This window comes from Vombatus ursinus, unplaced genomic scaffold, assembly GCF_900497805.2.
Source record: "Vombatus ursinus unplaced genomic scaffold, bare-nosed wombat genome assembly UNPS02001419.1, whole genome shotgun sequence".
Classification (NCBI taxonomy): Eukaryota; Metazoa; Chordata; class Mammalia; order Diprotodontia; family Vombatidae; genus Vombatus; species Vombatus ursinus.
The window spans coordinates 22,343,770-22,355,884 of record NW_020941197.1 but is presented as its reverse complement, the minus strand read 5'-3'; the positions used below and the strand labels follow the sequence as shown (position 1 = coordinate 22,355,884).

At 39.6% G+C, this 12,115-nt stretch overlaps 1 protein-coding gene across 9 annotated transcripts in view; it reads right to left on the bottom strand.

The window, feature by feature from the left end:
- The window catches only part of SLC35A5 (solute carrier family 35 member A5), a 44,651-nt gene extending 32,830 nt beyond the window's left edge, over positions 1 to 11,821 (bottom strand). Inside the window, exons 1-2 of one of the 9 annotated variants that reach the window (XM_027866902.1) lie at positions 11,788 to 11,821; positions 11,450 to 11,658 (exon numbers count right to left, since the gene is read on the bottom strand). In XM_027866902.1, the coding sequence (XP_027722703.1) occupies positions 11,450 to 11,478 (29 nt within the window). In that variant the 5' untranslated portion in view covers positions 11,479 to 11,658; positions 11,788 to 11,821. Of the gene's footprint in view, positions 48 to 1,477; positions 1,520 to 6,258; positions 6,415 to 11,449 lie in introns of those variants that run through there. The other 8 variants (XM_027866914.1, XM_027866930.1, XM_027866939.1 and 5 more) reach the window with 8 other exon arrangements.
- Positions 11,822 to 12,115: the final 294 nt, after the last annotated feature.

Sequence of the window (12,115 nt, the reverse complement as noted above, 5' to 3'; positions counted from 1 at the left end):
CTGAGATGAAAGGATAGACTTTCCTCTTTCTCAGAGCACCTCCATATGAAGTCAGATTGTCTTTTGTAATTCATCCCTCATTCTTTGCACCAGGTAAAAAATTTTGTAATTAAAGTTCAGGGGATGACAGATAGTGTAGCTGAACAATCTGGTGGTATTCACTGTAGTATAGTTCACAATAGAATAGAGTTAGTACACAACAGAATAGAGTTCTCAACACATACAGTAGAATGCACAAGAAGTCAACAAGGCCTAGGAGGACAGAAGACTTTGTTTTATGATTTAGATAACAAAGTGTACGGTAGTTAAGAGTCCCAAGGGCACTTCTATCTCAGCTCAATTGAAAACTGAAAAGGCCAAGGATTTTTATGAGCAAATGAAGAGCTCTGTGTATTTTTCTATGGGTGACTTAGGCATTTCAAAGTAAAACCTTACATTACAGGCCTCTTTGTCCTTAACTTAACATAGTCTACTATGGCCACTAACTCCTGTTGAAGCCAGAGAATGCCCTAGTTAGAAATATTGTCTTTAAGAGGAATGTCAGAAGCCTTCTTAAATTCTGAAGGAACACCATAGTAGACTATGTTAAGTTAAGGACAAAGGACAAAGAGGTCTGTGGCAACTCCCACCAAATCCCCTCTATATCTAGGTGATGATGATGCTTGATTCTATTGTGGACTTGTCTCTGTGGTAAGTAGTTTTAGGTACCCTGGACAAGTTATATCATTTCCTAGCCAGTTTAATACCTCCCATCAGCTTTGAGGGTGTTTGCTTCAATTCAAGAACATTCCTGAATTTTCCAACTCCATGATTTTTCTCTCACATATCACCTCTAGTCAAGGTTCCCTGTTTATCTTACATTTCAGGACCTCAGGACCATTATTCATTATCTCCCAAATAAAGATTCACCTTTACATGACATGTTGCTTTTTTTTCCAGTGGGCAAGTAGAGTACAAAAAATGAACCCTGGAAGAACATCTTCAGTTCTATGCCTCCTATATCAGGATAATCAGACCACCCTGTCTGTGGAATTTTGTTAGTGGAAAGTCTAACCATCAGTCCTCTCAGGATATGCCATTTTACATGACCTATATCTTCTACTTTTGTTTTCCTATATTTGTTGAATGATAGGAGTTGAAGGCCACTTAGGCTTCCACCTAGACTGACATACCAATAGAAGAAAAACCATTATCACAACCACTGGGGAATTTTGAAGCCAAGGAGACCAAGTATGAGTTCTTATAATTTTCATATCAGTAGAGCTTCTCAAAACATGAACAAAAGGCAGCAGGCTTTGCTCCTATTACTCAAATAGTAACTCCTTGGACTTAATAGCTCAGGCTCCACCTGACATTATACCAGGCCTTGTTAGGTTATGGCAGTAGCTTACTAATTGGTCTTCTGCATCATCAACCCACTCTCCACAGAGCTGCCAGAGCAATTTCCCTAAAGCTCAAGTCTGACTATATCACTTACCTGCTCAATAAACTCCAATGACTCTGGGAGCCAAGATGGCGGAGTAAGCAGTAAATCACTGTAACTCTCCCATAATCACCTCCAAATAACCATAAAATAGTGCCCCAAAACAAATCCTGGAATAACAGAACCAGCAAAAAGACAGGGTAAAACAAATTTTTAGCCCAAGAAACTTGGAAGATCAACAAGAAAGGTCTGTCTCACTGGGGTAAAAAGGGGAACACATTCCAGGATAGGAAGCTTCCCAGTAAACCAGCAGCAAGCTTCACCTCAGCAAACCAGTGGGAGATCCTGAGCCCCACTGTGGTGGAGCAGGCAAACGCCAACATCAGGACCCCCCATGTGCCTTAGCATAGCCAGGGGAACCAGCAGACTCCAGATCTAAAAACCACCACATGCTTTAGCACAGCCCCAGGCAAACAGGCATCCTCCAGCATGACAAGAAAGTAGGCCAGACCTTCACATACTTCACTGTAGCTCCAGGGAAATGCAAAAACACTCCACTGGGCCTCAGCACATGCCAGACACCACCATTAGGATCCCAGCTCAGGGCCAGGTAAGCTGCCAGACCCTTATAGCCTCCACCAGCACCAGCTACCCCTCCCACCTCACCCCCTCAGCACAGTACCAGATTCGAGGGTGCCTCTGGCCTCAGGGCAACATAAGCACAACACCAGGTAAACAGCCAGGGCCTACAGCCACTGGCATAAGAAGTCTGAGACAGTGCCCCTTCCACTCCAGGGGCAGAGCTCAAATTTAAAAGAATGGAAAAAGGACAAAAAAAATTTAGCGGAAAAAAAAAAAGAATCTGACCAAAGAAAGTTATTATGATGACGGGGAAGACCAAGACACAAACTCAGAAGAGGTCAACAATGTCAAAACACCTATGGGCAAAACCCCAAAGAAAAATGGGAAGTAGCCTCGAGCCCAGAAAGAACTCATGGAAGAGCTCACAAAGGAGCTTAAAAATCATATAAGAGAAGTAGAAAAAAATGGGAAAAGAAATGAGAGTGATGTAAGAGAATTATGAAAAATGAATTAACAGCTTGGAAAACTGCTTTAAAAGTAGAATTGGTCAAATGGAAAAGGAGATACAAAAATCCATTGAAGAAAACAGCTCTGAAAGAGTACAATTAGCCAAATGGAAAAGAAAGTACAAAAGCTAATTGAAGAAAACACGTTAAAAGTTAGAAATTGAGGAAATGAAAGCTAATTACTGTATGAGACATCAAGAATCAATCAAACAAATTCAAAAGAATGAAAAAATGAAAGAAAATGTAAAATGGTAGTCCAGAATCACTGGACTACCTGAAATCCACAATCAAAAGGAGGACCTGGATAGCATCTTTCAAGAAATTATCACAGAAAACTGCCCTGATGTCCTGGAACCAGAGGGCAAAATAGGCATGGAAAGAATCCACCAATCACCACAGGAAAGAGATCCCAAAATAAAAACTCCAAGGAACACTATAGCTAAATGTCAGAACTACCAGGTCAAGGAAAAAATACTACAAGTACCCAGAAAGAAATAATTCAAATATTGTGGAGTCACAATCAGGAGTACACAGGACTTGGCAGCTGCAACATTAAAGGATCGGAGGTCATGGAACATGATGTTCTAGAAGGCAAAGGAGCTACAACCAAGAATTACTTACCAGGCAAAATTAAGCATAATACACCAAGTGGGAAAAATGGTCATTCAACAAAATAGAAGGATTTCAAGCCTTCATAAGGAGAACACCAGAACTAAATCAAAAATTTGACCTCTAATATTAAGACCCAAGAGAAGCATAAACAGGTAAAAAAGGAAAAGAAAACATAAGGGATTCAATAGAGCTGAACTATTTACATCCCTACATGGGAAAATGATACTTGTAATTCTTAAAAATTGTATAGCTAGAAGGAATATACATAGAGGGTACATAAGGTGAATTTGAGGAAACAACATAAAATTAAGGAATGAGAAAGAGGAGTACAATGGGTGAAGAAGGAAGGGAGAGATAGAATGGGGTAAATTATTTCACATGAAGAGGTGTGAAAGACATATTACAGTGCAGGGGAGGATGGGAGGATGGGAGATGAGCATTGCTTGAACCTTACTCTCATCAGTATTGGCTCAAAGAGGGAGTCATATACACATTTAGTTGAATATAGAAATCTATCTTACCTAACAGGGAAGTAGGAGGGGAGGAGATCAAGTAAAGGGAAGGGGTGGGGACTGATAGAAGGGAGGGCAGATCAGGGGAAGTGGAAGACAGAGGCAAAACACTAGTGAGGAGGGAAAGGGTGAAAGGAGAGACAGGACAAACAAGAGGAAGAATAGGATGGAGAAAAATACACAGGTAGCAATCATAACTGTAATGTGAATGGGATGAACTCTCCCATAAAACAGAAGAAGATAGCAGAGTGGATCAAAAACCAGAATCCTACAACATGTTGTCTACAAGAAACATACTTGAAGCAAAGAGACACACACAGAGTAAAGGTAAGGGGCTGGAGCAAAATCTATTATGCTTCAGCTAAAGTAAAAAAAGCAGAGGTAGTAATCCTAAACTCAGACACAGTAAAAGTAAAAATAAACCTAATTAAAAGAGATAAGTAAGGAAACTATATTTTTTTAGATTTCTTTTTTAAAATTAATTTATTTTTAGTTTTCAACATTCACTCCATAAGCTTTTGAGTTTTAAATTTTCTCCCCTTCTCTCCTCATCTCCCTCCCCAAGATGGTGTGCAATCTGATATAGGCTCTACATATACATTCCTATTAAACGTATTTTCACATTAGTCATATTGTAAAGAAGGTTCCTCCAATAGGAGGAACCACAAGAAAGAAAAAACCAAAACAAAACAGAAGAGAAAAAAAAAGAGCAAATATGCATTCCAACTCCATAGTTTTTTCTCTGGATGTGGATATCATTTTCCATCATTAAACTTTTGAAGATGTCTTAGATCTTGCATTGCTGAGAAGAGCCATATCTATCAAAGTGAGTCATCACACAATGTGGCTGTTACTGTGTACACTGTTCTCCTGGTTCTGCTCACTTCACTTAGCATCAGTCCATACAAGTCTTTCTAGGTTTTTCTGAAGTTCACTTTCTTATCATTTCTTATAGCACAAGAGTATAAGGAAACTATATCATGCTAAAAAGGCACCATAGACAATGAAGCAATATCAATACTAAACATATATGCATTAAGTGGTATAGCATCCCAATTCTTAAGGGAGAAGTTAAGTGAGTTACAGGAAGAAATAGATAGCAAAACTATACTAGTGGGAGACCTAAACTGTCTTCTCTCAGAACTTGATAAATCCAACAACAACAACAAAAAAAAATGAAGTAGAAACTATGGAGGTAAATAGAAGATTAGAAAAGTTAGATATGACAGACCACTGGCATGATTTAAACATAAAAGGTGACACCACAAGCAAATTAGAAGAGCAAGGAATAGTTTACCTGTCACATCTATGGGGAGGGGAAGAATTCATGACCAAACCAAAGACAGAGAGCATTACAAAATGTAAAGTAGATAATTTTGATTATATTAAATGAAAAAGCTTTTGCACAAACAAAACCAATGCAACCAAGATTAGAAGGAAAACAGAAAGATAGGAAACAATCTTTACAGCAAGTGTCTCTGACAAAGCCCTCATTTCTCAAATATATAGAGAACTGAGTTAAATTTACAAGAATACAAGCCATTCCCCAATTGATAAATGGTGAAAGGATACAAACAGGCAGTTTTCAGATGAAGAAATTAAAGCTATCTATAGGCATATGAAGAAGTGTTCTAAATAATTTTTGATTAGAGAAATGCAAATTAAAACAACTCTGAGGTACCACTTCACACCTATCAGATTGGCTAATATGACAGAAAAGGAAAATGAAAAATGCTAGAGAGAAGATGTGGGAAAATTGGGACACTAATGCACTGTTGGCGGACTTGTGAACTGATCCAACCATTCTAGAGAGCAATTTGGAACTATGCCCAAAGGACAACCAAACTTTGCATACCCTTTGATTCAGCAATACCACTACTAGGCCTGTATCCCAAAGAGATCATAAAAACAGGGAAAAGACCTACATATGCAAAAATATTTATAGCAGTCCCTTTTGTGGTGGAGAAATATTGGAAATTGAGGGGACGTCCATCAATTGGGGAATGGCTGAACAAGGTATGGTATATAAATGTAATGGAATACTATTGTACAATAAGAAATGATGAGCAGGCAGATTTCAGAAAAACCTGGAAAGACTTGTATGAACTGATGCACAGTGAAATGAGCAGAACCAGGAAAATATTACACACAGTATCAGCAACATTGTATGATGATCACCTATGAATGACTCAGCTCTTTTCAGAAACTCAATGATCCAAGACAAGTAGAAAGAACTCACAAAGGAAAATATCCAGATAAAGAACTAACAGACTCTGAATGCAGATTGAAACATATTTCTTTTACTTTAGTCTCTATTGTGTTTTTTTTTCCTTTTGACCTATTTCTTTTTTCACAACTGTGAATAATATGGAAATATTTTTACATGATAGCACATGTATAAACTATATCAAACTGTCTACCATTTTCAGAAGAAGGAAGGGAGGAAGAAAATTTTGGAACTCAAAACTTAGTAAAAATCAATGCTAAAAATTTTCTTGACATGTAACTGGGGAAAAATAAAATAACACTATTAAAAAATAAACTCCAATGGCTTCTTGCTGCATTTAAAATCAAACACAATTTTTTGTTTGGCATTCAAAGCCCTTCATAACCTGGACCTCACCTGTCTCTTTGGCTTTATTATACTCTATGGTGTGACCACACTGGCCTTCTTGTTCTTCAAATACAATGTTCCATCTCCCACTTGTATGTTTTTAATATCCAGTTCCATACCTGGAATCAATTAGCATTTATCACCTTCCATGAACTGTACCAGGACCTAAGGATACAAAGAGAAAGCAAAACCAAACACAATTCTGGCCTTTAAGGAATTTATATTCTAATAGTTTAAACAATGTCTATAAATTAGAATATGCAAGATAAATAAGAAGTAAATGGAAGTTAATATACAGGGCATGGCACTAGTAGCTGGGAGGACTAGGAAAGGCCTCCTGGAGAAGACCACATTTGAGCTGAATCTTAACGGAAGTCAAGGAATCCAAGAATCAAACAATGGGAGGGAGAACATTCAAAGCACTGAATAGCAAGGGCAAAGGCAAGGAATAGAAGATGGAGTGTCATGGACAAGGGACAATAAGTGGGTTATCATGGCTGCACTGTATTATTCATAGCAAGTAGTAAAATGCAAGAAGGTTGGAAAAGTAGGAAAAGGACAAGTTGTGAAGAGTTTTAAATGTCAAACAAAGATCTCTATGCCCTGTAAGTAATGGGAAGTCAATGGAGTTTATTGAGTAGGAAGATGCTATGCTTTAAGAAAATCACTTTGGCAGTTATGTGGGGATGATTTTGAGTTAAGAAAGATTTGAGGCATGGAGAGCAATTATAAAGCTCTGCAGTGATCTATACCTGAAGTGATAAAGGCCTGAAACAGGACAGTGGCTATGCAAGGGGAATGTCTTTTTAAAAAGTTATGGAGGAAAAAATTACGAGATTTGGCAACTGATTAGATATGTGGAATAACTGAAAGAAGAGTTGAGGCTGCAAATCTGAATGTCTGGGAGGATGGTCATCCTCTAGGCAATAATAGGAAAGTTTTGAAAAACAGAGAATTTGAGAGTAAAGGTAATGAATTCTGTTTTGGATATGTTGAGTTTGAGATCCCTATGGGTCATCAAGTCTGGAATATCCAACAGACAGTTGGTGATGCTAGGCTGGTGCTGAGGAGAGAGAGTAGGGCTGGATAAATAGGGAATCATATGCAGAAATGGTAATTGATCTCATGGAGATGACAAGATCACTGATTGAGAATGAAAAAAGAAAAGTGACTATGGGCAAGTCTCTCAACATTTTTGTTTCTCAGGTCATTATACCTGAGGACCTACCACAGGCTTGTTATAAGGCTCAAATGGCCTAATGTACTCTATACTCCTCCTCATTTATATGCCCCTTAAAATTCTTTGTTTCCTTCAAAACTCAGTTCAGGTGCCCCTTCTACATGAGGCCTTTCCAGATCTCCTCAGTTGCTGATGTCCTCCCCCTGAAAAATAATTTTGTACTTATTTTATATACATATATATGTATATGTATATTCTATGTTTTCTACCCTGACAGAATGTAAGTTCTCTGAGGGCAGCCACTGTTTCATTTTTATCTTTGTATCCCTACAGGGCCTGGCACCTTCTTGGTGTGGTTAATAAACTGACTGATATTATCACCTCAACCCCAAATTATACCCTCTAGAGAGTTACTCACCACTGATAATTGTGGAGAGTATGCTGTTCAGGATATCCTTAAGAAGAAGGAAAATGTGGGGACAGCTGCCTATACCTGGTAGATCAATGAAATTTTTAATAACTAGTGTGCATTTCTTATAACAAAACTGTTAGGGCTAAACCAACATTTATCGAAGACTAAAAAGGTAAAGAATTTATCCAAAGTCATACAGCTGATTAGTGGCAAAGCAAGGACTAGAATCCAGATTTCCTGACTCTCTCTAGCACTCTTTCCATTATATCATATTTATATTATATTCCAGCTATGGAACCAAAAACTTATCATAGTATTATAATAAGGACCTCAATAATATTGAATATAGGGAGGATTTTTCTATAGTTTGCCCTTCTTAAATTTTTGCAGTGTCCTAAAGCAAATTCTATTACTGAAGCCAAGAGAGCCTGAAAATTTGTTTAGGCTTTTATGTTTTTGCATTATCAGTACCACTCCTATCTGTAATTTGCTAGTTGGTTTATCTCTCACGTGGGTTTACTCTCCTGTTTTCATAACCAAGTAAGATGCTTTCAGTTTTGTTTCTTGAAGGAGAAGGTATAGGCCAGTGTGAACATTCAATTACAAGCAGAGCACCTACATGTGCAACTTCAACTACTTCTACAGAACTTATTCAATTGCTAATATTCATAACGATGCTGCTGAAAAAGTTAAGCAATATTCACTATATAACAAGCTGCTTTAGCTCTTGAGAGAATCGCTGAGCTGACTGTCCCAGAGAGACTGAGGACTACTGACGAACTTTTATTATTCCATTTATTATTTAAGAAAACCTTTTGTTAATATAGGATATAGCTCAGAAATTGTTACATTTTTGTGGACAATTATATCTGTTTATACTCATTAAATACCTGATTTAAATTTTTAATAATAAAATAATTTATGATTTAACTCAGTTTCCTTTATAAGCACATTATTAATCCTTGGGAATTCTGAACAAAGTGCTATACTTCCAAAAATCTAGCTTTATTTTTTATCTGTGAATTTTACTTCCTACTTCTAGTTAAAAATTAAAGATGAACCTGCTTGTTGAATGAAATACATTAATCAATTTCAATGATTAATGTAATCTCTTCTTGTCTTTTATTCTCTGTTCTTTAACAGAAATAGTAGTTTCTATGTTGTGGAGACAATTTGTTTTATTTATTTTCTAGGCCTTACAGAAAACATTGCTTATAAATTCCAAAGCCATAGGAAACATGTAAAAAATATATCACTGAAGTCTGAGTCCCTCAGGCCTAACCCTTGTAATACTAAAAACGTCAATGGAGCAAAGATTATAATAACCAAATTAGTCAATATTTAAAGGATTTGTCATTTCATTGATAGTATTACCTCCGATGATGTACTGTAACAGAGTTCCTAATGCCTTCTCTCCAACTTCCCCTCCTACCCCCATACAATAGTCTTACCCAGATAATACCCAGATGATATGCTTGCCCCAGGTCATAGGAACAGAAATTAGAGCTAAAATAACTCTGAAGGTAATTTAGTCCAACTCCATAATTTTACAGATGAGAAAACTGAAGCTCAGGGGAGAAGGTGGGTTAAAATGTGGCAGATTCAGAATTTTAATCCAGGTCCTCAGACTCCAAGTCAAATACTACATTGTAGTCATCCAACAGCTGATGTAATTTGTGGCATACTGCATTAATTAAGTCAAGATAGACCTGGCTCTTTATAGCAGTTGAGCCCAAAGTAGGAGCTGGTGTCCACTGAGAAGAAAGGTGTAGTGTCCTGATCACGAGGTTTATCTCTCCAGTACTACCACACCTACCCTCATTCCCCAACATTTCCTCACTAAATCACCTCCCCCATTCTGAGCTGGGCCTCAGTCCTTCTGGCCAATTGTATAGCAGGTACCATTTGAAAACTCAGCCTCCTCCCTACTCCCACATATTCACTACCTTACCTCACTCACCCCATGACTGTGATAGACACCTCTCCAAGAGCTGGCTCTGCATTTGAGCTCTGCAAAAAGACCTCCCCTCTTTTTATTCTGGATGAATAAATGCACAGTATGAACAGATATGAATAGGTTTCAACAGAATCTCACCCCAAATAATCAATTGTCAAGTATTGTTTCTTCTTCCACATCTACCTCATCTGTCCCCTTCTTTCTACTCAAACAGCCACCCGATTAGGTCAGGGCCTCATTTCCCACTTGGACCATTCTATAACCTCCTAAATGGTCTCCCAGACTCATCTCTCCCCTCTCTCGAATCCATTCCCAATCAATGTTTCTAATGATGCTTTATCAAGTGCCTAAATTTTTTTTATCAAGTGCATAAAAATTGCTTTATTAAGCACCTTCTATGTGCTAGCACCTGACAAAATGAGTTTCCTAGTACTCAGCTGATCATGCCACTCCCCTACTCAATAAGTTCCAGTGACTCTCTATTGACTCTAGGATGAAATATTTTTTCTTTTAAGTTTTATGACATACAAAATTGTGGGTGTATATAATTTATAAAGAAGTATATGCATACTGGACATGCTTGCTTAAAAAACTTTTTTACTGATATTAGTGCAAGTTAAAGTTTGGGCATCGGTGCTGTACAGGATAGGTGTCAGTATAACCTCCAAGAACCCAAGAGGCTTTAAAACGGATTTATTTCATTCACAATCTCATTCAAACATTTATAAAGCACCTACTATGGTCAAGGAGGTAGGAGTTGATGATATCACAACAGGCCTTTTGGTGAAAGAATAACTTCAAGGCTTCAGTCCTGCCATCTGGGTGACCCTCCTTTAAAAGGGTAGCCTTAGCAGAAAAAGTATTCTGATAGCACTTGAGTTCCCCCACATGAATTTTAAGAATGGCATCAAGAAAGGAAATGAATTTAGCTCCCTGCCATCAAAGAGAACCCCCACCTAAGGAGCAGAAACCCCTAAGTTTGTCTGGATTTGTCTTCCCTTCCTTCTCTCCATCTCTCCCCTCAGACAAAAACAAGGGCACTTTGATTTTTCAAAATATCTCCTAGGATGGTATAACATGTTTGAAGAGACAGAAACCCCGGGTAGAGAGGGGAGGGAAACACAAGATTCGCATTCTTACTGTAAACAATGATGTGTTGTGACTGTAGCCCCCACAAAAGGGTCTGAGAAATACCTCAGACAGAGGCCAAAATGAAGGGGAGGGAGAGGAAAAAAAGGACTTCGTGATTAAAAGGAAATTCTCTCTTAAAAAAAAAACCCAAGAAAAAAAGTAAAAAGTTTTTCTTCTTAGAGAGCCCAAAGTCCAGAGTGGGTTCAGCTCCAGATGGAGGCAGAAGGGCCTGAGGTGACTCCTGGGCCTTTAAACCTGAACCACTTTGGCTGTGGGAACCTCCTCACAACCACCAGAGAAAGTGGGGGTCCTGGGCGCCCCACCTAAACCGGCATTTCCCGAGAGCTGCCCCACGCGAGGTCACCCCGCTCTTCCATCAGCCCGAAATGACAGCTCCCAAACGTGCAAGCGCACTCCAGGCACCAGCAAGCTCCGCCCAGCATCACGTGACAAGGATGCCCAGGGCCCCCCCCTTTCGCCTCCACCACGAAACGAGAGAAAAAAAAAACACCCAACAAACCTCTTCTTACACATGCGCAGTGGGCTCATAGTTTTTCTTCCTTCAGTGGGCTCCTCTCTGCCTACGCATGCGCTGCTTTCAATGCGCGGGGAGCTGTTACCTATCCCTGGTGCTGGGTACACCTGCGTAGGAGGAAGCGCATCCTAGGCTGGCGGTACACGCCAGGCTGGGCAGTGACGGGCAGATGTAGCAGCCGTAGATTCTGAGAACTGTCGAGGAAGGAGAAGGGAGTGGTGAGGGGGGGAGGATGAAAGGGGAAGAAACGGACCGATAAGATCGTTTCTGTTCCCTAAGGCTCAGCTTCTTGAACTGCCAGAAGAATTGGTACCTGAACATACCAGTCAGGAAATGAGCCGCTAAGGGGACCCCCTGCGCAGGCGCATTAACTAAGGGGGGGGTGGTGTTTGTGAAATGGGAGGAGAGAGAGCTGAGGGAGGGCCATGTGGCTCCGCCCCTTCTCTCCGCGCATCACGTGCAGGAGGAGTCCGGGGTCATGTGAGCCCTCCGATGGCTGTGAGGTTCTAAGCTACGGCGAGAGAGGGAAGGAAGGAAGGGGTGCGAACCCGTGCGAGGCAGGAAGGAGAAGGCGCGCGCTGGAGGGAGGGGTGCGCCGCCGCGCTCGCTCGCTCCTCTTCCCCCAACTTTCCCCTGGCTTAACTCCTGGCT